This window comes from Schistocerca piceifrons, chromosome 1 (assembly GCF_021461385.2).
Source record: "Schistocerca piceifrons isolate TAMUIC-IGC-003096 chromosome 1, iqSchPice1.1, whole genome shotgun sequence".
Classification (NCBI taxonomy): domain Eukaryota; kingdom Metazoa; phylum Arthropoda; class Insecta; order Orthoptera; family Acrididae; genus Schistocerca; species Schistocerca piceifrons.
The window spans coordinates 516683493-516711129 of NC_060138.1; the positions used below are offsets into that span (position 1 = coordinate 516683493).

Sequence of the window (27637 nt, forward strand, 5' to 3'; positions counted from 1 at the left end):
TTACGAGGAAGTGATGGGAACTAGCTTATCTGTTAAGTTGTGAATGTACTTCTGTAAATAATGTGAGTCCAAGACTCGATAAAATGTTCCTGAACTGAACTGTGAAATGTCAAAGGGCCAAATTCATCTAAGAGATGAGTAGTGGAATGGTGAGAGTCAAAGTCAAGGGCTCATTGCTGTTAGAGTACCACTTGCCACAGCATGCTAGTGGAGCATTAGGCAGCCACTCACTTAGGAGCTACAGCATGCATGTGCAGTTGACGACCAATGAAGGTACTGTAACCGGAGATGCTTTGGCATATGGCATGTATGACATACATGATGGCCACTCAATAATGTACCCTCACTGGCACATACAAATACTGGCCATCGAGCCAGGTGGGGCATTGAATCAGCAGATCATTGAGTGAGTGGGTGTCTGTTAAAGGGTTGGCTTCTGTCCTGAGGCCTCCATCACTCACTTGACATCCTGATAGGACCACCTGCCTGGAAGTTCAGCAGCAGCAAATGACTTTCAAATAATTAGCTAACATGTAGAAGAAGGAAATATATTGTAGGAGCATGTGTCTAGAAACAATTTATTTTCATTTTACAGCTTTTTTTCTATAACTCTTCATTAAACATTAAACATGTGAAACACTCAGGAACAGAGCATACATGAAACTTTTTCTTATTTGAAATTATAAAAATATCCACTTTCAGCAGTGATACAAGCATCAACCTGCCTTTGCACTGAATAGTAGATACACTGGTGTATTCCAGGAGTATTGAATGTAGTCATTCAAAATATGGACACAAAAACTTTCTGCATCTTGTACTGCAATTATGTGTATGTTGAGATAATATATACTGACAAACAGGAACATAAAGTAGGCCAGTCCACAGGTGATAATGTTTATGTGCGTATAGGTGAATCAACTCTCATCACACTAGGCAATATGTTATGCTATTCTGCAATAACAGTAATGCATATTTTAATGCCAGCTTTTGTCAACAAACTTTTCTCATTGGCAGCACTTTCTTGAATTCAAAGCAAAGGGAGGTTGTTCTGAAATGTAAGGATACAAATAGTAGAAAATACGTAAACTATTTTGGCAACAATAGGAAGTAATTGTTGGTAATCTGACTTTTTTTCTATCTGCAGGTTGTCAAAAATCGGATGAGAATTATAGAATTTCTGAGGAACTTTGATCGCCACAATCAACAATGTATCTCAAAGGCAAACTTTGCTCGGGGTTTGGATCCATTAGGATTGCAACTTACTCCAACAGAAGTTGAAACACTTGCTGAAGTGTGAGTACAAAAATGAACAAAACAAATTTCCAGCATAAAGTGTATGTTTGTCTGCTACAAGGGTGTATTTAAATGTAAGCCATAAGGGATCATTCAGCTGAAGACTTGCTAGCAATTTAAAATAGTATTTAGTCATAAAAAATTTTATTTGTTAACTAAACTGGACATATTACTGAGCATAAGAGGAAAGCAATTAAATCATTGTCATACACACTGTGAAATCTGAATCTCATAATTGGATGATCTGAGAGGAAACTATCACAAAGATTGGTCTCTCATGACAGTATTTGTTTTCATCCACTGTTTAGCAATAGAAACATTGCCACAACCATTTCAAGAAAATGTTATACTGTCAGTGTTTCCATCACCATGATAAAATGAATGTGTGACAATTCTGTTTGATTCGATGAGTTCAATGACATAATGATAACTTTATCTGTGAAATTTACTGAAACACTGTCAAGAGTCTATCATATTGGATAATATCATTATTTATTATTGCCATTATTTAGTTAACTGAACTGATAATGTTTCTGAGTATTTTATAAAGTAGTCTCAAAACTGAAAGGTTTAATGCAATATTTTTGTTGTCAGACAGTTGAAGCATATCATCAACACACTAATGAAAAGAAATGCAATCACTATCATCTGGTCCTGTACAAAAACTATTGAGAAGCAAGTGAACTCCACCTTAATCTGCTGCTTGTAGTGTTTCTGGCTTCATCAAAAAATGTGTTGACATTGCTTGTACTGTGTATCAGACATACATGGTTTACATAAAGTCAGGGACCACTTTCAATTATTTATTGCACAAGAACCAAACATTGTACAGATATCATACATATGTCATTTTGAAGAGAAACCCAGAAAGTTTTTTTTCATGTATACTGCCACAGTGTAGTTTGGTAATTTGCTGATAGTCACCTCTAGTCACAAACATGGCGAGTCCAGGTGCAGAGGGAGCTTTCAGTGTGTTGGAGTTCGACAAAAACAAATGTGCTATAGCTGTTCAACGGATGTTTAGAACCAAGTACGGTAAGAAGCCACCAACAAGGAACTCGAAATGGCTCCAATGACAGTGTGAAAAGTCGTGCAACAGAAGCTGTCTATGAAACCATTCAAATTGGAGCTAGTGCAGAAGCTTAATGATGACAACAAAAAAAAGCGTTTTGAGTTTTGTTCGTAATTGCAACAACTGAATGAGGATGGGGATGGCACTGTTGATCACTTAATTTTTCGCTTAATTTTTTGCAACGAAGCCACTTTTCACACTAATGGGAAACTGAACAGGCCTACTTGTCGAACCTGGGGTACAAAGCAGTCACACAAATGCATTGAATTTGTGCGTAATTACCCAAAGGTAAAAGTTTTTCGTGCCTTGTCACATCAAAAACTGTACAGGCCATTCTTCTTTGTCGAGAGCACAGTCACTGGATATTCCTACTCTTGGACATGTTGCAGAAATCACTGATGCCTCAGATGCAATCGGACTCTCCATTAATCTTACAGCAGGATGGGGCTCCACCTGATTTTCATTGTGAAGTTTGTGGGTACCTGAACATGAGCTGCTGCATCGATGTATTGGCTGTGCTACAGAATGGGACAGCTGTTTAATGAAATAGACTCCCCACTCACCAGATCTCACTCCGTGTGACTTTTTTTCTATGGGGACACATTAAAGATCTGGTGTATGTACCACCTCTACCACGTGATGTAGCATAGCTCCGGGAGAGAACACAGGAAGAGACTGCCACAGTAGACAATGCTATGCTGGGACGGGTATGGCAAGAATTCGATTACCGTATTGATGTCTGCTGTGTCACTCATGGCTGGCATATTGAATGTTTGTAAAAAAAACTTTCAGAGTTTCTCTTCAAAATGCAATATTTAAGAGATCTGTTCAATGTTTAGTTCTTGTGCAATAAATAATTGAAAGTGTTACTGGACTTTATGTACACCCTGTATAATATCTGTGTCTTTTTATGCATTACTGTTGCTTCAAGCATCTTATGCTGCATTATGTCCAAGATGTATGCCAAGTAATACATTAATGTTGTAAATATAAAAAATCAGAATATTAAATTACAATATACATTAGAGAAATATGCATAGTATTTATATTTAACAGCCATAAAATAAAAGCCCACTGAGGATGCTGCAACTGCAGTGAAACATGTATGGGATAAAAAACAAAATTGTGTTTTGCTAAAGGTGGACCCCATCCAGAAACATATGTGTTGTTAAAGCAAACATGGACAAAAGAGCTTCAGTTCCAAGATGATTATGCATAGTATATGTTGTGTGATTTATGAACATCTGTTGAGGTGTAGAACAAATCACACATTTAGTTTGATAAGGAAGAGAGTTTAAAAGTACACAAAACAAACATTGTTCAGTTAGTACTTTTTCTGTGAGTGTTCTTATGACTAATGACTGTGAGTATTAAACTTAATCATGTGCAGAAGAAAGTGAAATCACGAAACAGGTTGCTAATGGACATCATGCTGGGGTTTGAACTTCCACAAATGTTTAAAAACAAACTTAGAGTTTACCTTATTAATCACTCCTGCAATTTATCTGAATACTTATGCTAAAGAAAGTAAATTTTGTGTAACTCTAATATTTATATTAGATATATGCTAATTTTGCCAGTAAATGTACAGCTGATAATAGTATGCTAATAAATGCTTTGTTTGAAGTATTAGCCAATAACAGCTGAGTAGTGTTGAAGGAAGAGTGATGGCTTTTTTCAAAGTAGTTTTTTTCTACTAACATACATATATACAGAAATCTACTAGTAATTACCATAATTATCAGTTTAAATAGAATAGTACTAGTCATAAAATGTTGTGCTTGCTTCTGCCTATTAATATGTAATTGGACTTGTTCCACATCTCTTCATGGTGGGATTAACAGAACACAATGTGTGAATGAGTGAGTTATTGCAAGATTCTCCCTTAATTCTGAAGTGAATGAAATATATGCTTACTAAGTATTTCTTAATTTTTTGTGACTGTATTTGTATTTGTTTTTCACCAAGAATGATAATTAATTGTACAGGAAGTCACCCATATTAATTAGATTATTGCAGTATTTTCTCAGTGATTGACTTTGTAAATGGATGGTTTCATTGCACAGAGTATAACAATTGTATAAAGTTCCCTGACCAAGATATAAATCTCATAACTTTTAAGGAAGTCTCTTTTTTTCAAAATTTTTGTTTATTAATCATAATAGCACTGTTATTAACAAAGTTAGTAATGGAACTAATGCTTAATTCATTTGAGCCCAAAAGACCAATTATTTGTGTTATTATTTATCAATTTTGTAGAAAGTGGCCAAAACCCAAAGTTGACAGTAGAGAGATTTTTGGCGTAAATATAAGTGAACATAAATATTTAAAGGAGAGGCTAATGGGACATGGATTTTGTGTATTCATCACAATAGACAAGAAACTCAAATCTACTGAGATAAAAATTCAAGCACTCTATATCATTTGGGTAAAACTTAATATCAAGGGTGGTTGTAAACTTAAAGTTAGGTCCTTCTATCAGCCAACAGACTAACTCCCAGAAAAAGAGAAACCTTTGATCAGTTCCCCAATCATACAATTATTATTGGAGAAGACTTGTTGTTGGAATAATAACAGTTTTGTAAATGGTAATTATCTTATCAGTGCAAAGGCGAATGATGTAGATGTTTAGAGTCAGTAGTGTTAGGAAACAGCTGAAATTGAACATTCTATTCCAAAGTTTGAAACTTAGTTGGCGCCTCTCTTAACTGTACTGGGTCATGTATCCCTCACACATATAGCTGTGCCCATTGGTTGGAAGAAAGGAAAGGTCACACCTATAACAAGGATAGATAAAAAATCTACTCACCAAGCAGCAGCAGAACACACTGTTGTGATTGGCAAGCTTTTGGAGCCAGTGGCTCCTCCTTTAGGCAAAAGGGTTGAAGGGGAAGGAAGAAGGATCAAGGAAAAGGACTGGAGAGGTCTGGGAAAAGGGGTAGATTTTGGGAAAGTCATGTAGAACTGCGGGTCAGGTGAGACTTACTGTGAGGGATGAGATAGCACAAACAGAGTGACCTTCTCCATGCCAAACAACATGTATTCTATAAACATTGGTCATATGAAATCCAACTCACACTTGGGTCAAGACAAAAACATTTTATTTAGCCCCACACCAATGCTAATTAATGAAATAATGATCATATGGGGTAAAAAACAAAATTTGTGGCATGGCAAGGAGAAGACAGCATGTTATGTTGGATGGAGAATTGTTGACAGATGTAGAAGTAACTTCAGGAATACCCAAGGGAAGGATGTTGGGACCCTTGCTATTATGTTGTGTATTAATGAGCTGGAATAAAATGTTAATAGTAACCTCGAACATTTTGTAGGTGACGCAGTTATCTCTAATGAAGTAGGATATAAAATAAGGTTTGCAGATATCCAGTCAGTCCTTGCTAAGATTTCTGTGTGGTGCAAAGATTATCAATTTGTCTTTAATGTTTAGAAATGTAAAATGACACACTTCACAGAATGCAGGTACACAGTATCCTATAATGAAAATATTAATAAGTTACAGTCAAAATCAATTTGCATCTAACAGTTTGTGAGGATATGACACAGAATGATCCCTGTAGATAAAACAGGTGGCATGTTTTGGTTCATTGGTAAGATACTGAGCAAAAGCAGTCTACAAAGTGGACTGCCTACAAAATAGAAGTTCGATAAGGGCTACCAGGGTTGACACAGTGCATCGCTTGTGGCACTTGGTCAGAACCTAGTGGTGCAAGTTCAGTTAGTCTTTGGTACCTCTGGAACTCACTCATGTTCTATGCACATGATGTTGTGTAAATGTTTGCAAGTTATGAAATAAATTTTGTTTTTATTCAGCAATTCTGAGTGCATGTTATTTACTGTGGTTGAAATACCCAAAAATTGGTGACCCTGAGAAGAAAAATGGACACTAAAAAGCAAAAAATTCCAAGTGAACCAACAGTGTCTACAACAGCAGACAATGTTATGTGAAGACAGCAGTTATAACAGCACCATGGAGCCAGCCACAAAGAAAATAGCGATTTTAAATTCCAAGCAAATTCAGATAGTAACGGACAAATATTTCCACAAAGCCCATGATATTCCATGCCAGTGACAAACATTCCACCTGTTGCTTTTAGTGTCCCATGCATACTGTGAAGTAAATTAGAAATCTTGCCATATTTACCACAGCAACAAGAATTATGGATTCATATGCTGAAAGTTTCTTTTGCCGCATATAGATTTTTATGTGATGAAATGCAATTTTTATTGACAAATATCACCCTAGACTCTTAAGCACTGGTTTTAGTGTCAGACATTATTAAAAATCTCAAAACCACTCTAGTAAAAAGGCTCTACAAGTTCCAGGATAACACATTCAACACAAGTGAACCAATGAGCAAATGGATGATAAAGCACTGTCCAATTATTGGTGTCACATTTGTGCTACTGTTGATAAGTTGGAAATGAGAAACACAATATTACATCATAACTGACTTAACCAGCTGCTGTAGAAATTGCAGACAAGACCCACCACATGTTTCAACACAAAAAAAGATGTACAGTGACACTATTCCAAGATGATGTCACCGTGGCTGCAGCTGCTGCTGTTAGGGAATACCAACTAATACTTTTGAGCAACTCTAGACTTTGCAACACAGCCTGGACTCATTCAAATAACAGATTACCATGAAGGAAGACAAGAGGCCACCTTTCTGCAGTTCCACTGCTTCAGCCCCTGTGACAATAAAAAACAGTATGTTAAGCAATGCTCATCCATGTACTTGCATCACAGCTGCTTTAGTGCATGGGCTATGATGTGTGTCACACCTTGCATTTACCCAAATTAAAATGGTGTGGTGGGCTCTAAGAAAGCTTTTAAGTGCCTACTGGCCAACACACACCACACTGCTGGCAGCACTGATGATAACAACTACATACTTGCCACTGTGCCAGCTGTTAAAACAAAGTGTCAACCATGGTTTTTAATGAGTGGTTGTTAGCAAACAACAAGAAACATGGGAACTGCACCCCACATGGTCAGCCTAACTCACAAACCAAGCTAGTGTTTTTTAAGGTTCCTAACAACCATATATAAGTGAAAAACAATTGCCTCATATATATCTGGTGGACTGTGGTTCCAATATGAACGTCTAACCAACAAAATAAAGAGACTGAGAGGTGCACATGACTTAACACAGCTAAAAGTTCACATATTTCCACTTACAGTGAATGTAAAACTACACTGGACCTGGGTTTCCATTGGCCATTGGAATGGAATTTTGCGCTGGCAGATAAATCTGAACCAATATAAGCTGCCAATTTCTTACATCATTAAGGATTGGAAATCAAACCTACATGCAGCACAGCTTTAGATAGGGACTGAAATAAATATGGGCCAGTGGTATGGTTTAAAGAAAAAAAAAATGTAGAGTACCTTTTGCAGATAAAGGATGACTGCTGTATTTTGAAATACGGTAGGATGCCGAGGGGTGTGCCAGATAAGAGCAATGTTCGTGGAAGCATCAGAGGCTCATGCAGTCTTTACCAGCTCTTGATCAGCCCACAAAGCGGTGTACAGTAAAGTGCCAACCTTAATAGTAAGAGAAGAGAAGCACTGATGTGAGTGATTAAAATATTCAGTATCTCAAGTTCTGATTATAGTTGGAAAGTGGTAATAGAGAATTTGGAATCATACCGTCTGAGCAACTCAATAATTTCGGCCTCCACCATTCACGAGTTCGAAGACAAGTGAAACTAGAAAATTTCAGTCACAGTTGATGAAAGTTCAAATAATAACTTAGCTGCTCCATATGATGAGGTACTCAACTCTGATATCCTTGGGGGTTGTTGCTTCAGAAAGTTCTCAATCCTTGCTTCGCATGTGTATTCAAATACAGAGATATGTAAACAGCAGAATACAGCACTGTGGTCAGCAATGCCTATATAAGACAACAAGTATCTGGCCCAGTTGATAGATCAGTTACTGCTGTTACAGTGGCAGGTTTTCAAGATTTAAGTAAATTTGATGTTGTGTTATAGCCAGTGCATGAGTGATTGGAAACACCATCTCTGAGGTGATGATGAAGTAGGGATTTTCCCGTATGACCGTTTCACGAGTGTACCGTGGATATCAGGAATCCGGTAAAACATCCAATCTCCAACATCAATGCAGCTGTAAAAAGATCCTGTAAGAACAGACCAATGATGATTGAAGAGAATTATTCAACATGACAGAAGTGCAACCTTTCTGCAAATTGCTGCAGATTTCAGTGCTGGGCCATCAACAAGTGTCAGCGTGTGAACCTTCAATGAAACATCATTGATATGGGCTTTCAGAGCTATACCCTTGATGACCACACAACACAAAGCTTTATGCCTCGCCTGAGCCTGACAACACCGACATTGGATTATTGAGGGTGGAAACATGTTGCCTGGTTGGATGAGTCTTGCTTCAAATTGTATCAAGCAGATGGACCTGTACGAGTATGGAGACAACCTCATTAATCCATGGACCCTGCATGTCAGTAGGGGACCATTCAAGCTGGTGGAGACTCTGTAATGGTGTGAGGTATGTGCAGTTGGAGTGATATGGGACCCCTGATACGCCTAGATATGACTCTGACAGGTGACACATACCTAAGCATCCTGTCTGATCACCTGCATCCATTCATGTCCAATGTGCATTCCAATGGACTGGACAATTTCAGCAGGACAATGTGACACCCCACATGTCCAGAATTGCTAGAGAGTTGTTCCAGGAGTTCCTTCTGAGTTTAAACACTTCTGCTGGCCACCAACCCCCCAGACATGAACATTACTGAGCATATCTGGGCTGCCTTGCAATGTGCTGTCGAGAAGAGATCTCCATTAGTTAATTCCAAGCCACATCATGTTGCGGCACTTCTGCATGCTCGCTGGAGCCTTACCCGATATTAGGCAGGAGTACCAGTTTCTTTGATTCTTCAGTGTACACTGGCCATGTGACAGTCTTCGAAAGATTCTCCCACAAACAACTTCTGAAAGTCAATAATGCAGCAGACAGACCTTGTGGCTCATGTAAAACAAAACAATTGATTATATCACTGAATTTGAGATTTACAAAATAACAATTAAAAGTCATGTGAGATAATTTTGGTTACATGTATCAAAAAATGGGCCACATATTGCCCCATGAGTTCTGATATATAATTAGGAAAAGCTTACATAGTTCAAAGATAATTCCAAAGAATATGAAGTACAATAATATAAATTATATTTCAGTCAATTACTTTGAATAATATTTCTACCAGTATTTCAATTTGCCCTCAAACAGAGTTATCATTTTAGATGATCGTAATGAATAAACATTGTAGCTTTTCAGAAATAGGAGACAGGCAAATTTTCAAGAATATGTGATGTAACATGACTGCTCTGTTTATATCACAAAATTTTAGAGTTGTATTATAAATGAACAGCTTATTCACTTTAGTTGCTAATATAAATTGAGTTGTATATTAATGTGAAATTTAATTCGAGATAATAAATTCATTTGTACCAATTTTTTGAAGGACTGTTTACTACTGGAACTGAGTATAGACATTAAAGTACAAAGTCCAGAAAGTTAAAAATTCTAGCTTAAGTGATGTCACCTCTTGAGAGGATGCAGACATGAGGAAGGAAAGGAATTTCAGATAAGGATGGGATGGGAAGGTAGTCCTATTTCAGTACCCCCCCCCCCCCCTCCGCCCCCTCCCGAAGAAACTTTACTAATCAAAAGTTAGTGAAACGCTGTTCTACAATCCTGAAGGTGGAATGTAGACAATTTGGAAAAGAATTACAGTCCAGTACCCAGAAGTATACTATCAAATATAGGTGTAACACCAAAAATAGTGAGATACAGGTAGTGTCAAGCACCAAAAACATTAAGTCATTAAATTATATAAGAGGAATGATGGGTAATATGCCTAACACTCAAAACATGTGAAATTATGAAGGCATAGCCTTAATAGTGTGTAACACTTTAGAAACAAACAATAAAAATTTACAGTGGTATGAGGTACCAATTACAACAAAACATCCTTAAAGCATATATGAAATACTCCCAAGATGTGAATCAAAACAAAGTTCAAAACCATGTAACATAGGATTCCTGTCTAAGTAATACACGATACATTTTTACATTCAGTTTGAAATTTTATTTTCCTACGTAAGTTATTTCTTCTGTTGGGATCTCCATCCTTTACAGTCCAGTATGGCATTTTGGGTAACACTGTCTTTTAAATACCTGTAACCACACACTTTATAAGTTTCCATCCTAATGGATGACATCTCATACGATAAACAAAAGTTTCTGTCATTTGTGTTCATTTACTACAATGATTTTCTATTTAACTCATTTTCACTTCAGACTGTAGTTCTGGAAATGGGCCATTTCACCACAAAACTAGACAAAACATGTAGTAGAAATAATATATAAGTAATAGTATCAAGATAATCATAATCATCATCATATTACATATCATATTACATCCTAACATTGGATAGCTTTTCTCCTCCTGTATATACAGAATTTCAAATGTAATAGAAAGGTCTAATATGAAAGCAAATAGGTAGATCAGCATCGTCCTCACAACAGACCAAACAGGAAATTCCTGTGTGACAAAATGCCTGCTTAGCCTGAAAACTATGTAACATCTGAAGTGTGACTCTAAGCCAACAATACATGTAAGTGTAAGATCAAAAATCATATGTAATGACAGAGTATAAAGTGTTTAGTTCAGAATTATCATCTTTGTGTTGCATGAGTACAGTCTCAATGTATGTATAATCATCTTCAATCTGCATCACAGGATACACAACATCACAGCGTCATCTTGAAGCTTCATGCAAAATATATGCTTTTAAAAGAAAACCTGTGTGTTGAGGCAGTATACTTAAATTTAAATTCCAAATTTTCATATAGTACTTTGCATCCAGTAAGTTCACATATATTATGGTATGAAAAATGTGAGTTACTTGACCTAATCTTGGCCAAGTGTGTTATGAAATTTGTATGTAATTAATCAGTTACTTAGTTAAACAAGAAAAATCATCATAGAGGGTATTTATAAAATAAATGAAACTTAAAGTACTAGCACTTGTCTAAATGGGTTGTGGAAAATCAGATAAATATATACAATTCAAAGATAATCAAATTGCAGATTTGCTTCCCGGAACATTCCTGAAATCTCAGGTTGAATTGAATATATGACACAGGCAATGAGAAGGCTTTCAGTGAAAAAAACATATGCATATGGAAAAGTGGCAAACCGGTTGGGTGATCATCACATGGATGACATAGTATAAAGATAGAAGAAAACTTATGGCATGTTAGGAATGAAGAAAAAGAGAAGATAGATTCCCCATATTTCCCTGAATATCCCCCCCTCCTGTGCCAATGAACAATGAAGGTGATACCCAGATGTAGGTGTTGCCATACAGTAACAAACAATAGCATAAAAACAAACTAGAATAATAGGACAGTGTAAAATAAGATAGACATGGTAATACAGTATGAAAATTAAACAATCCAACCCTAACATGCTACTGAAAATTGAAAACAAACTTAAATAATCTGTGTGTTTACATAAATAGAAAACCAAAATTCTAGACATCAAAATAGTAAGGTGGGACATACAGTTCCAGACCATACCACAATCATAATACATAGCATAAGATACAAACAGGAAAGTCAAAAGTCCGCAGCTCGTGGTCGTGTGGTAGCGTTCGCGCTTCCCACGCCCGGGTTCGATTCCCGGCGGGGTCAGGGATTTTCTCTGCCTCGTGATGACTGGGTGTTGTGTGCTGTCCTTAGGTTAGTTAGGTTTAAGTAGTTCTAAGTTCTAGGGGTCTGATGACCATAGATGTTAAGTCCCATAGTGCTCAGAGCCATTTGAACCATTTTTTGAAAGTCAAAATTACACAACAAGGTACCAAGAGTCAAGTAGGAAAAAAGCATATACATATGTATATGGAACAATCAGTTCCAGATATCACCATTGGTTCATTTGAAGAATGTCACATTAAACACAAGCTCAAAATCCTATCTCCCCAGATCACATTTCTACTATACAGAACAGGAGTGGTAAATGACACCCAAAGTTCATCGATCACACATATTGTGTTTGAAATTTCAAGGACTTCCCACTTAAAAAACCCAGAAACAAGGAGAAATTCAAGCAAGACAAGAGTACCATCAAATACAAGAAAACAAAAAAGAGCTAAGTATATATAAGTGTCTAATCCAATGGAATTAAACATCATGTGTAATTGATGAAGTTCATAGAATAATGGGCAAATATTAATAAATAATGTCAGTAAAGAGTGAAATGTAATGCAATTAAGTAAATTATCTGTTGTCACATTAGGGCAAAACAGAAATCAAATATGTAAATTATCTGCTGTCACACTCAGACAAAACAGAAGGCTGCAAAGCATAAAGGTCAAGTCAAAGAATACTTAGGCAAATGTCTGTTGTCACTCTAGGACAATGCAGAAATTCAATTCAATTCAATTTATTATCATTCTTTTTATCATATACATGATATAGGAATTGCCACATAGAAAGAGAGAGAGAGAGAGAGAGAGAGAGAGAGAGAGAGAGAGCATGATTTATATTTTTAACGATTAAGGGAAATAACATTTTCTTAGTTACAGTTCAGCATTTTCTTAATTACACTTGACATATTTTGTCTTCGTTTTACATGCAAGATGGAAAAAAAAAAGGAGGAGAGAAAAAAAAACAAGATTTACACAAAAAAATCCATTAATGTGAAATAACATTTTCTTAGTTACAGTTTAAGATTTTCTTAATCACACTTTACATATTTTGTCTTCTTTTTACATGCAAGTTGAAAAAAAGAAGGTTTATACATAAAAATCAAAAGATGAGCAGTATCTGTTTAGATAGCAAAGAAATTAATCAACATTATAGAAACTCTGACCTAATAGTAGCCACTTTAATTCTTTTTTGATAGTTGTATATGTAAGTTTTGTATGCTTTTTATTTCTTTTGGTAAGGCACTGAACATTATTTTGGGTAGATAAATCACACTATTTTGGTACAGGGCTTTTGAATGTATATTTCTATGGAAATCATGCCTGTTTCTGGTTTGATAGTTGTGTACTTCATTGTTTAGAGAAGAGAATTCTTGATTTGACCTCAGGAAACATATTGATTCATAGATGAATAAACTAGGGAGGGTCAAAGTTTTTAACTCCTTAGAGTCCTCTACATGGATTTCTGCAGGCAACGCCCTTCAGAATATGAATAGGTCTCTCTTGGAGCTTAAAACAACTATTTGTGAGACCAGTATTCCCACAAAATATAATACCATATCTTAGATTACTATATATGCAAGAGTAGTAGGCACATAGTACTGTTTCAAAATTGCAGTTCTCTTCGACTTTTCTTAATATATAACAGTATTTACTAAGTTTTTTATTCTATAGTTCAACATGTTTTTCCCGTCTTAAGTTATTGTCCAGCCATACACCTAAAACTTTTGTAAAAGAAGTTTGTTCAATTAAACTTTTCCCAATCTCTACACTTATGTTACTTTTTACTTTGTTCCTTATATGCCTAAAATTCGTCCAAGTGGTTTTTTTGTCATTTATAATTAAGTAATTGTCCTTGAACCATGCAACTGCCTCATTTGTTGTTGGAATTATTTTTTCTTGTAGGTCAGCTTCACTAATTTCCTTGATAAAACGGCTTGTACCATCTGAAAAAAGTACTGATTCTGCTCTGATTAGATGGTTAGGAAAGTCATTAATAAAAACTAAGAAGAGCAGAGGGCCTAAAACAGAACCCTGGGGTACACCACAGGTGACTTTCTAATATGTTGAGTAATATTTTGTGCCATTATGTATTATTTCAACACTTTGAAATCTGTTGCACAGATATGATTGAAACCAGCTATATGCTTTTCCACAGACTCCATAGCAATGCAGTTTCTCTAGCAAAATATCATGGCTGATGAGGTCAAATGCCTTGGATAGATCAAAAAATATTCCACAGTTTTAGTCTTCATTATCCACTGCAGTTAAAACCTGTTCCAAGAAGTGGTATACACCTATTTCTGTAGACCTGTTTTTCCTGTACCCCCTCTGTGCATTGGTTAGAATTTTGCATTTTCTTAGGAAACTCAACAGTCTCTCATACAAAATCCTCTCAACTACTTTAGCAAAACCTGACACTTGTGACAATGGTCTATAATTTTGTACGGTATATGGACAGTCTTTTTTATAAAGTGGCTTTATTATTGATTTTTTAAGTGCAGAAAGGAACTCACCAGTTTTAAATGATGTATTAATAATATCTCAGTTTAGTAAATTATCTGTTGTCACACTAGGACAATGTAGAAAGTAATTAACTAAATTTTTCTGTTCTCACGCTATGACAATGCAGAAAACAATTAAGTAAATTATCTGTTGCCACAATAGGACAAAACAGAGGGCAAGTTTGGTAAATCATCTATTGTCACACTAGGACAAAACAGAGCAATGCAAAGCATGAAGGCCAAATCAGAGAACACCCTACAGAACACTCAGCAGAGTAATGGAATCAATCATAGAACAATATCATTAACTTCATATCTTCACCATAAGAATTCAATAGAATGGCCGAATCCCAGTAAACAAAGCATAATTGCATCAAAATCTGTAGAATAATGAGTATGGTGTATTACCTCCTTCTCAAAGCATTGTCCAATAAGTGTAAGGTGTAATGTAAGACATTCTCTATGAAAGTGTATCAAGTGTGTCATGACTGTCAATATAAGTATCTTTGCTATATGGTGAGTAGCAACTTTCCTTTTCACAGTATTGTTACATAAGCATCATAATAGTCCTCAGAATCACATTCATGCATGTGAAAAGCATAAAGGCATATTAGTGTAAAAGCATAATAATCATGTGTCAATCATAAGCATTAGCAAATCATAAGTATCATGAGTATCTCTCAGGAGCATTATATTCATGTATATGGGTATATTTCCAGTGACTGTGTAACATGCAAAAAGTAAGCTCAGTTATCCAATCCTCCACAGTTCCACTGAAAATCCATAGTATCAAGCATCATAAGGAAAGATTTGTGTAAACTTGTGTAAAAGGCATGTGGTATTGATGTAAAACTGTAGAAGCGAATACCACGTTAGCTGCAGACCTACCGCTTGCCGCATGCACAATGCACAAAGAATGTACATCCCCCTGAGGGTACAAGTCAATGATGATTGTAAAGTTTCAGCTGAACAATATTTCTCAAACTTGATTTTGGGTAAATAAGTTGATAGGCATTAGGATGTGGTATCTCAGAAATTTCAAAAGGTCCAATGTATATATCAAAAATTTTCTTAATCTCTTTATTTATTGCATCGTACTTTTTGTGGCTTTTGGTTAATACTTGGTCACCAACTTTGTACTGTGTTACTTTAATATCTTTATCATGCCTTAACTTTTTGTTTTTATAATAGGCTTCCATATTTTCCCTCACAGTATTCTCTCTCTCTAATCAGGTGAGAGTTCAGAGCATACAAAAGGTCTGCAGGCTTCTTATTGTAATGGCTTTCATATGGATAAAACCCAGTTGTGGTGTGTTGTAAATGGTTGAGGATATCCTCTAACTGTTTTATGTAAGAATATTAGTTAGTGTGATCCTTAGCACAATAAGTCTACAAAGGTGTTCAGTGTCTCTCATGTGTCCCTCTACTGGATTGCAAGAAGGTGAAGAGACTGAAATGTATATACATTTGATACTCTTATCCATAACAAACTGCTTCCAAACATTGGGTATAAATTGACTGTCTTTGTCATATGGGATTGCTTTTGGTTCACTTACATTGGTGAAGTAATCATTGACAAAATATTGAATTATCTCATGACTAGTGGCTTTTTTCAATGGATACAGCTTAACTAATTTAGTGCACAAATCAACACCTACAAACACATCATATTACCCCTCTCTTGAAAGAGGAAGTTGACCATAGAAATTGACTCCAATGAGCTCAGACATACCTTTAGGAATGGTGCTGTGTAGCAATCCTTTATGACTTTTATTTATTTATTTATTTGATTTTTCATCTTTACCCTCTGACATCTGTCACAAGATGCAGTATAAGACTTCATTCTTCTAGAGATATTTCTAAAATAAACATTCTCCTGCAACTTCTGGGTGCACTTCATACTGCCACAATGTCCAAAACTTTCATGTACAAACTTACTAAATAAATCAATGTGTTGTTTAGGCCAGCATAAATTTCCACTGATCAGAATCAGGTCTGTGTCTTTCAAACAAATCCCCTTGTGTACCTGGTAGTATTGTGCAACTTTCTCATACCAATTTTTTCCAGTAAGCTCTTTACTAACTTAAGATCTTCATCTGATTTTGATGTCTCCTCACTCTTCACATTTCTTAACTATTTCTTTTTCACTTTTTACACCTTTGATAAATATGATTCTGAAGTTCTTATCATCCTGTACTCCAAAATTTTCCTGCTTGTTTCCTATTGGCAATCTAGATAGAGTGTCTGCAACACAGTTGTGCTCAGTCTTAATATGTAAAATAGTATAAACAAACTGTTGCAAGAATAAAGACCAATGTGTTATCTTGTTATGATAAACTTTTCCTTTTGCTGGGATAAATAAGCAACTAAACCTAGGCACTATCATCAGTTATAAGGCAAAATGGTCACTGACCTTCTTCTTCTGTGCTGGATGCACACGCATTGCCTGAACTCTTACGGGACTCGGTAAGATTGTCTGCTGTGAGTAATGAGTGTAATGGGCAGGGGCACTAAGAATTAAGTTGAGAATGTGGGTCTCATGGGGAGTGTGCAAGGGATAAATCCCTGCAGTCGCATTATTCTCTGTGCCCTCGGTGGAATTAAGTTGAGAATGTGGGTCTCATGGGGAGTGTGCAAGGGATAAATCCCTGCGGACGCATTATTCTCTGTGCCCTCGGTGGCTCAGATGGATATAGCTTCTGCCATCTAAGCAGGAGACCCCGGTCGAGGCACAGAGTTTCAACTGTCCCCGTTGATGTATATCAAGGACTGTCGACAGCTTAGGGGTCTTGATTTAATTATCATTTCATTCTAAGAGAGCTGCTTGGTCACCGATGGTATCTGTTCTTTCAGTCATGTCTGAAAGAACATATAAATTAAAGTAGTTGTAACATATTCTGTACTTGAGAGAATGACTTAGTTTAGCAACTTATGCTCTATGTGTTATAACAGCGATTGCAAGTACTGACACTGTTAAGGCTGCTTATTTTGGCTATTTTCATACATTGTTGTCATATGGCATAATACAGGGTGATTCAAAAAGAATACCACAACTTTAGGTATTTAAAACTCTGCAACAACAAAAGGCAGAGCTAAGCACTATCTGTTGGCAAATTAAGGGAACTATAAAGTTTCATTTAGTTGTACATTTGTTCGCTTGAGGTGCTGTTGACTAGGCATCAGCGTCAGTTGATGCTAAGATGGCGACCGCTCAACAGAAAGCTTTTTGTGTTATTGAGTATGGCAGAAGTGAATCGACGACAGTTGTTCAGCGTGCATTTCGAACGAAGTATGGTGCTAAACCTCCTGATAGGTGGTGTATTAAACGTTGGTATAAACAGTTTACAGAGAATGGGTGTTTGTGCAAAGGGAAAAGTTCTGGACGGCCGAGAACGAGTGATGAAAATGTAGCACGCATCCAGCAAGCATTTGTTCGCAGCCCAGGAAAATCGACTCCCAGAGAGCTGCAAATTCCACAATCAACTGTATGGAGAGTCCTACGAAAAAGGTTAGTTATGAAACCTTATCGTCTGAAATTGGTTCAAGCACTGTCTGCAGCTGATAAGATTAAAAGAATCGATTTCTGTGATTTTATCCTTGCTCAAATGGAAACAAATGAATCTTTCGTTTCAAAGATTGTGTTTAGTGATGAAGCAACTTTCCACACTAACGGGAAAGTCAACCGTCACAATGTCTGTATATGGGGCACTGAGAATCTGCGGGAAACAACTCAGTATGAACGTGACTCGCCTAAGGTGAACGTTTTCTGTGCCATTTCAGCCAATAAAGTTTTTGGTCCCTTTTTCTTCGAAGGTGCTACTGTAACTGGACTACAGTATCTGGAAATGTTAGAGAATTGGCTCGAACAAGAAGCACAACAATTCATATTTCAGCAGGATGGAGCGCCACCACATTGGCACTTATCTGTCCGTAACTTCCTGAACGTCAACTACCCGAGGCAATGGATCGGCCGCCAGGCAGCCCGTGACAGAGCACTTCATCACTGGCCTCCAAGAAGCCCTGATCTTACCCCCTGTGATTTTTTCTTATGGGAGTATGTTAAGGATATGGTGTTTCGGCCACCTCTCCCAGCCACCATTGATGATTTGAAACGAGAAATAACAGCAGCTATCCAAACTGTTACGCCTGATATGTTACAGAGAGTGTGGAACGAGTTGGAGTATCGGGTTGATATTGCTCGAGTGTCTGGAGGGGGCCATATTGAACATCTCTGAACTTGTTTTTGAGTGAAAAAAAACCTTTTTAAATACTCTTTGTAATGATGTATAACAGAAGGTTATATTATGTTTCTTTCATTAAATGCACATTTTTAAAGGTGTGGTATTCTTTTTGAATCACCCTGTATTTTGGCGAGATCAACCAGCGGCAAATAAAGTATTTGTCACTCAGAAAAGAGCAGTCTGAATTCTAAGTGGAGTGAGTAGAAATCATTCATGCAGAAATCTTTTTAAAACACACAGAATATTAACAGTGACCTCATAACATATCCTATCACTTATGTCGTTTTTAGTTAAGAGCCTACTCATTCACAAAACCAACAGTAACTATCATGACTGTGACACAATATCAAAACATGACTTGCATGTGGATGGAAAAAACTTGAGCACAGAAAGATGTACACTACTCAAGCAAAAAGGTGTTTAATGCACTTCCTATGGACATTAAAAATCTTACTAGTGTAGCATCACAATTTAAAAGTAAATTAAAAGAATATCTTCTGGAACACTTTTTTTATTCTTTTGATTAGTTCTTTGACATAAACACTTCTACATTGTAAGTCAGATATGCCACATTGACTTGTAATATTTGCTGTTACCACTTTGTAACTGAACATGATGCCCTATGTCAGAATAACAATGTACTTCACTTCTAGAAAAGTTATAACTTAATATGGAATAATTGTAATTTATTATTGTGTTGTTTTATACCTCTGTTTTACTTTAGGATGTGCCTAAGCTTGCAATCGTTAACATATTTTGTTCCTTTACATATACTGTAATTTGTTTCTATTAACATCTATAAGTAGGCTACTGTTCTCGTGTATAATTATGACTCGTCCCACATCCATACAGTTCTCTTGTATACTGGATCTACAGAACATGAATGAATAAATAAATAAATAAACCCACATCCTTTCGTCTTTCCCTCTCCTTCCCTCTTTCCTGATGAGACAACAGTTTGTTGCGAAAGCTTGAATTTTATGTGTATGTTTGTGTTTGTTTGTGTGTCTATCGACCTGCCAGTGCTTTCGTTTGGTAAGTCACATAATCTTTGTTTTTAAATAAATAAACTAATGTTGATTGGAACAAATTGATCCTTCTGAGAATTATCACTGGCCTGGTCGTCATCAATTACTTCGACATAAACCATACCATACAGCTCTTTTAAATTAAGTGTGTCAGCTTCAGCTTCAACCACTAACTCATTAGTGCAAACACCACTCACCTGTGTGTCACACACTTCCACCACTACTGACTCAGGATAAGCATCCCCTCCCCATCACAATTAGCTACAACAGTCTCCTGCTTGGGGTACATTAAAATACTAAGGAGCTACAGTACATTTTTTACCACTATACATTTGTTTAGTATTAACATTTCAAAACTTTCTTTAAAAATTAGTTGCATTAACACTCTCATTATCACAGTCCTCTTGATCTGAATTTGTTATAGCCTGGTCATGAAAATTATTTACCTCCTCCACCTGACAGGCACCAACTGAAGATATAAACAGTGTTCCTGGTTCTGGTTACTATGGTTTCTGTTCTGACTCTTACTATTATGATTCCTATTATTATTATTATTATTATTATTATTATTATTATTACTGTTATTATAAGTATTATGGTTCCTTCTTTTACCATTCTGCCTATTTTGCTGGTTATCTTGAGATGACCCCAATTACAATTGTTGTTTCTGTGGTTATGTGAGTTATAACCCTGTCATCTTCCTCAAAAGCTTTGTCAAGTTTATCAAAATGTTTAAAAAAATCAGGACTGCAAACAAGGCCCCAATGAGTTCTCACTGGTATATCCCTTTTCAAGGTGTCAATAAGAATAAGATCATCAAAAGGTTTGTCCAGGTGAGCTAGCTTACATAACTGTTTCTCACAAAATTCTCGTATCAAGAGATTACCTGGTCTGTACCTACTACCATTCAAAAATGCTCTTTTGATGCCTGCCTGTTTACTTTTGGACCAGAATTTATTCAAGAACATCTGTTTGAATTCATTAAATGTTATGTCTGGCTTTGTGTTTTGATTAGGCCATAATAACACTTCACCGTCAAGGAATTGTTTGGCTAGTTTAATTTTTGCAGAATCAGGCTAGTTCGGAGGAAAACTATCTTTACATTGCCATAGGTAGTCCACTGGGTGTATTTTAAAATCCCCAGGGAGGTATTTAAGTGATAAATTGTTTCAAAATGGTACAAAATTTTTGCCAATTAGAGAATATGACATATTTGTTTCAACATCACTTAATCGGATGTCAACCTATTGTAAATTTTTAGACAAAATCTCACTTTTATAATTAACACTGGTAGTATGGCTATGAATTTGATCATTACTTAGTTTTAGTTTCTGTTCGATGAATCCACTTTCCTGCTCTATATATTTGTGCATAATTTTAAATTCATAGTTCCTTCTACCTAACTCAACTTGAATAACATCTTCAGTGTTCTCCACATACAACTGTATATGATTGAGCTTATCATTTACTGATTGAATTTCAAGGGCAGTTAACTCATGTAATTGACTAATTTTTGAAAGGGAGTTTTCTACTCATTCCAGTGTAGCTTGAATTTTCCTTTCCATTATTTCAGATTAATAATACTCTTTTGTAGGTCATTGTTTTGATTGTAAGTTCAGTTTTGAAATCATTATTCTGACTTGTAAGCTTGTGATCCAAGAACTGAAATTATCTTTCTAATAAACCTGATGCCTATTTATTTGGAGAACTCGTAAGAAAGACGATGCCTCAGATGACTGTTGTAGATTCAGTGTTGATGACTGAGGACACTGAGTATATGAAACATGTCCAGTAGTATCAAGATTTCCTGTGTGCTTGCTGTAACAGTCATATGACAAAAGAAAGTTGAAAAAAGATAGTCTGAGGAAAAGTAATTTAAAACTTAAAAATTGTACTCCTCTAAAATTTGGCCCAACGGTACCACACCTTACTTTCTGTCTCATCCCAATTGTTGTTCAATAATAGATTGTCACACATCACATTTAGACTCTGAAATGTAGTGCAGAACTTAGTACACAGACTTCCACGTATCTGAGCTCAGCAACGCCATATTAAAATGCCACTCTTCATAGTGACAAGAGGGAAGCACTTTAATTATCACTGACGCTGAGGGAGAAAATGTGGTATCTCAAGTTGAGACTATAGCTGGAAAGTGGTAATAGTGAGATCTCAATTGTTCCATTGGAGCAACTCAATAATTTGGGCCTCCACCATTCACAAGCATGAGGATGAGTGAAACTAGAAAATTTCAATAACAGCTAATGAAAGTTCATATAATAACTTATATACAATGGCCATTTGACCAGCCTCCAAAAGACTCTCACACAAACAGCTTCTGAAAGACAATAATGCAGACAGATGGACCTCGTGCCTCATGCGGTGCTTCCTTTTACACAAAATAAATAATTGAATACATTACTGAATTTGAGATTTACAAAATGACAATTAAGTCATGAGATAATTTTGGTTACATGTATCAAAAAATAGGCCATGTATTGCCCTATGAGTTCTGATATATAATTAGGAAAAGTTTATATGGTTTCACACATAATGCCAAAGAATATGAAATACAATAATATAAATATTTTAGTTAATTACAACCCAATTACTTTCAATAAAATATTACTAACAGTATTTCGGTTTGTTCTCAAGTAGAGGTATCATTTTAGACGAGCATAATGAATAAACAACGTAGCTATTCACAAATAGGGGAGATGTAAATTTCCAAGAATATGTGGCACAACATGACTGCACAATTCATATCACAGAATTTTGAAGCTGGATTATTAAGGAATAGCTTATTCCCATTAGTTGCTAATATAAATTGGGTAGTATATTAATGTGAAATTTAATCTGAGATATTGAACTCATTTGTACCAGTTTTTTTGGGCCGTTTGCTACTGGAACTGCATACAGACATAACAGTATAAAGTCCAAAAAGTTTAAAATTCAAGCTGAAATGACCTTTCCAGAGGATGCTGACATGAGGAAGGAAAGGAATTTCAGATAAGGATGGGAAGGTAGCCCCATTTCAATGGCTGGAAGAAACCTGCTTGGTACATCACAACAACAGAGGGGATGATGTTACACTTAATGAGAGCACTCCATTTTCATGTCTAGCTCAAAAATTTGAGGGTGCCCCAGTTGAAGGTGCTGCTCAGGGAAGTCATGCGGCACTTACTGTTGTAGCTCCTCCGACATCTAGTTCTCGATGTGTGGCCTAGAAAAGGACAGTGATGAGTGCACAGTTGGATATAGTATGCTGAATTGTGGATAAGTAGGAAGGAAAGGCTCAGGTGATGTAGTGGGCAGAGAAGGATGTGGGGAAGTAGAGGAATGGTGCATGGCGACACTGCAAGGAGTGTCCTAGAGCATAATCAGAGACAGAAGCGGTTGGATCACCCTACCACATGTGGAGTCAGTTTTATTGACGGATCACCATCCTGTCACCCACATCCGAGATCAAAACACAGCAGCGCCTGTTGCTGTCGTACAACCACTGGGGTCCATTTGTCTTGACATCCAAAACCCATTGCTCATCCTCAGGTGCATGGAGTGAAGCAAGGAGATGGCAGAGCAGGTGATGCAACTGGCATTGGCAGCAGATGGTGCAGGAGCATGTGCGACTGATGCCTGGTGGCCATGGAGGAGCTCCCTTGGACTGTACTCCGTAATCGGTGAACTCAAAAAAAGGGTTAATGGATTGTCCATAGGTGATGCGATGACATATTTCTTCATCTGGATTTTGCAAGTGTGGACAAGTCTCTCAGCTTCCCATGTGGATTGGATGAGGAGAATTGGTGAAGTGATACTTTGAATGCCATACTGCTGGCAGAAAGCATCAAAAAGCTGTGCTCTGAATTGGGACTTGCCTTCTACAGTAGGAAATTATATGATAACAACTAAAGCCTTTTATGGCAAAAATTCTGGACTTCCATGCTGGTGGAATGGCAGTTAGCAATGTAAGGAAATCAGGCGTATGCATCGATGACTATCAACAAGTGGTGTTCAGAAAGTGGCTGGCAAAACTGAAATGAATCATTTCTGTAGGCTGCGAGTGCAGTGGCTAGAGCAAGAAGGGCTGGTGAGGTGCTGCCTGCCATACTTCACATTCACAACAATTTCGGATTAGTCGCTAGATTGCCTGTTGATTCCGGGCCAGTAGACATAGCACCTGGCTAGCATCTTGGTACAAGGCCACCCCAATGTCTAGACATGAAATATCCAGTCAAAGGGATTCTGGAAGGAGCACACATGCAGCCATTTGGTCTGTTTGTAACAAAATGACACCACCCACAAGAATGACTCTATGATGGAGGCAAAAATAGTGCTGTAGATTGTTAGACTATCCGGTCCTACCATCCCTGCAAGATATAACAATTTACTTGCTGCAGGAATGTATCCTTGCCCATGGAACCTGGTATTTGGGATCCGATGATGGAAAAATGGTCCATGGCTTGTTGGGCCTCATTGTCTAAGTGGGTATAAAGGATTCCATCTTGATAGAAGGCTGGATCAGGGCTCATCGGAAGGTGCAACAGGGCATCAACATTAACATGCTCAATAGTGTTTTGTAAATGTATCTGATCACTATATTGCTGAGAAAAAGATGCGATCACTGGAGCTGTGGGCTATTTGATTCAGCAGCTTAGTGTTCAGGCTGAATAGAGATATCAAAAGCTTAGGATCAGTGATTAAGTGGAACTTGGCTGCATAGAGATGAACTTGGAACTTTTTTCTGGAAAAAGTGATCAAGAGCACTTCCTTTTTCTAATCTGGGAGTAGTGTTGAGTGTTTTGGAATCATAAGCAATTGGCTGTTCAGATCTGTCACTGTAATGGTGCACTCAGACGGTGCCCAGTCTCTGTTCAGATGCATCAGCAGTCACTGCCAGCTGCTTCCATGGCTGGAAAGTGCTGAGTCAGGGAGCAAAGAGTAAGACCTGTTTGAGAATGTTGGAATGGCCATCCACATTCTGCTGACCGAGAAATTGCAATAAGTGATTTTGCTGAGGAAAAATTTCTGCTTCTTCAAGTTGATTGGGCATGGGAGTGCAGCGAAGGCTTCCACTTGCATCTTCTTAGGATGAAAGCCATCTTGAGAACTGACCTGGCTGCAATAATCCACGGACAGCTGAAAGAATTTGGTCTCGGAAACTGACGTACAGCCAGGAGAGCGGTGTGCTGGCCACATGCCCCTCCATATACTCATCCAGCGACGCTTATGAGCTGAGACTGACATGGCAGCTGGTCAGTACTGTTGGGCCTTCAGGGCCTGTTTGGGAGGAGTTTAGTTTTTTTAGTTGAAAGAATTTGGAGTTGCCAAAATTACGTGTGATGCTGGTGGCGTGTAGAGTTTAGAACAGTTTCCAAAGGTTCCTTAAGTGTTGCTCCATTGTGGCCCCAGTGAAAAAAAATAGTAGGTAAATAATTAATGCATCCCATAAACATCTGTTTGAGAAACTGTTCGAAAAGGGAAAGGCATTACATGCTGAAAACCAAATGTTTAAACATATAAAGGCTGTGTGGGGTGTTGACATCCAATACGTTTTGTGACTTTTTGTCAAAGGGCAACTACAAATAAGCTTTGGCCATGTCAGTTTTTGAAAAATACTGCCCACTCAAGAGTGGCCAAAGAGCTCTTCTGGCTTTGAAATTGCATGAGCGTCAATTTACGACTGTGTTTGCTGTGACTTTAAAATCACAACATAATTGAGCTTTTCCTGAAGGTTTCTTCATGATCACCAATGGTGTTGCCCACTCACTGACAGAAATGGGCTCAATAACATCGAGATTCATCAATCTGTCCAGCCTTGTCTTTTACTGAGTCATTCAGTGTTAAGGGTAAGGCCCATGGATGAAAGAAATGAGGGCATGCCGCTTCCTTTATTGTGATATGTGTTGTGAAGTTTGTTGCTTTGCTTGATGCCTCTGGAAAAAACGTCAGTGCTCTAATGCCTTAAAAGATATCTGGTTGAAGGTGAAGTTCACTGAATTGTCGATGACAAGGTTCACTGAATTGTTGAAAACGAAACCAAAAATGGAAAAGGTGTCAAAGCAGAGAAGGTTTGCCGCTGTGTACCACGGGGAAGGCGAGGTACCATATGATATTCTTGTAAAAGTAAATTTAACTTTGATCAGAATCTGCTGCTTGCCACTAGGTGGTGAATAGTTGGTTTAAGCGATGGTGCACCATACTGGAAGTACATGGAAAGTTCAGCAAGGAAGCAGATTCTCCAGTACCCACCTGTAGTTGCATGTCTTTGTTGCACATTATAAGCACAGTAAACAATTTCTTTGGTGCCATCAATGTGTTTTGAAAGTCTGAAGTGAGTACATTCATATCCATTTGGTTCTGCTGAGGGGAGTGCAGGGATGAGGAAGCTCAACATATAGAAACAAGATGTCCAACTTGATTACAAGTGATGCATTGTGCCTACTTGTCTGGGCAGTCATCCTGAAAATGCTTAAAATGCTTGTGGAAACAGTGGGGCATGGTGGAAGTGTGCACGTGTTGAGGAGCTGATACTGTACCCCTTGATTGTGAGGTCGAGGCAGAATGTGTTGGTGGCTGTGTAAGGTACAGTGATGCAACTGAAATAGCCTCACATGTGCAGAGGTCAGCCTCACCTTCCAGTGGTGCACCCTGTTACCACAGATGACCACCAAGTACTGGCAGTGTAACCAAATCATGCAAAGGGCACTGTAGGAAATGACATTCCCTCGCCACCTATAACACCTTGACTGGGAGCAAGTGCCAAGCATTAGAAGTGGCAGGCCCACCATGGTGGTCAGCTGTTGTAGGCTACTAACCCACAACTGCTTATAATCAACATATTAAAGAAACTAAGAGGAGCAGATGGACAGACCTAACAACAATAACATTTGGCATGAAGAAGGAAATGCTTATCAGACTCTGGAATGTTTGAACCTTATGCCGAGCTGGGAAACTATCACAACCCAGAGCAGTAGCAGAGAGATATAGATTTAACATCCTGGGATTAAATGAAGTGAGATGGAATGAATTTGGAGAAATGAAGACGTTGAGTGGGCATACGTTTCTGTATTCTGGAAAATGAAATAGTAATGATCCACACATGGAAGGAATGGGATTGTTCTTAAGTAAAAGGACAAAGAATAGCTTGATAAACTGGGAACCTATGTCTTCAAGAATTCTTCTGGCAAGATTCAAGGGAAGAATGGAGAAAGGTCTCCTTGGTGCAGTGTTATGTGCCAGCTGAAGAAGACAGTGAAGAGTCTAAAGCTAACTTCTACATGGAACTTCAGAAAATAGTGCAGAACATGAACAGTAAAGATATTTTAACTACAATGGGTGATTTTATTGCAAAGGTGAGTGTAGACAATATTAGACTGGAACACGTGATGGGATGACATGGAGTACTAACAAGAATAATGATGGAGAGCTTTTCAAGGATTTCTGTCCCAATAATTATCTAATTATTAGTGGCAGAGTCATCCCTCATAAAGAATGTCATAAAATATCAAGGGCACTTTTAGAAGAAATTGGAGAAAATTCCTCATAGTCATCAGAAACTGAAAGGGAGCAGACACAGTTGGCAAGCACCATCTTATGATTGTACACATTCACATCAAGTTAGTCTCTATGAGGAAATGATTCTACGCACAAAAGTAGAGATTTAATATTGGAAAGTTGAAAAATGAAAGTAGCAGTGAAGAGTTCAACCAAGAACTGAGAAACTGTTTT

The 27637-nt window shown here is 37.3% G+C and overlaps 1 protein-coding gene across 1 annotated transcript in view; it reads left to right on the plus strand.

The window, feature by feature from the left end:
- LOC124797979 overlaps window positions 1-27637 on the plus strand; it is a 225771-nt gene that overhangs the window by 148322 nt on the left and 49812 nt on the right. Inside the window, exon 8 of the mRNA XM_047261158.1 lies at window positions 1145-1293. Within this exon, the coding sequence (XP_047117114.1) occupies window positions 1145-1293 (149 nt within the window). The remainder of the gene's footprint in view (window positions 1-1144; window positions 1294-27637) is intronic.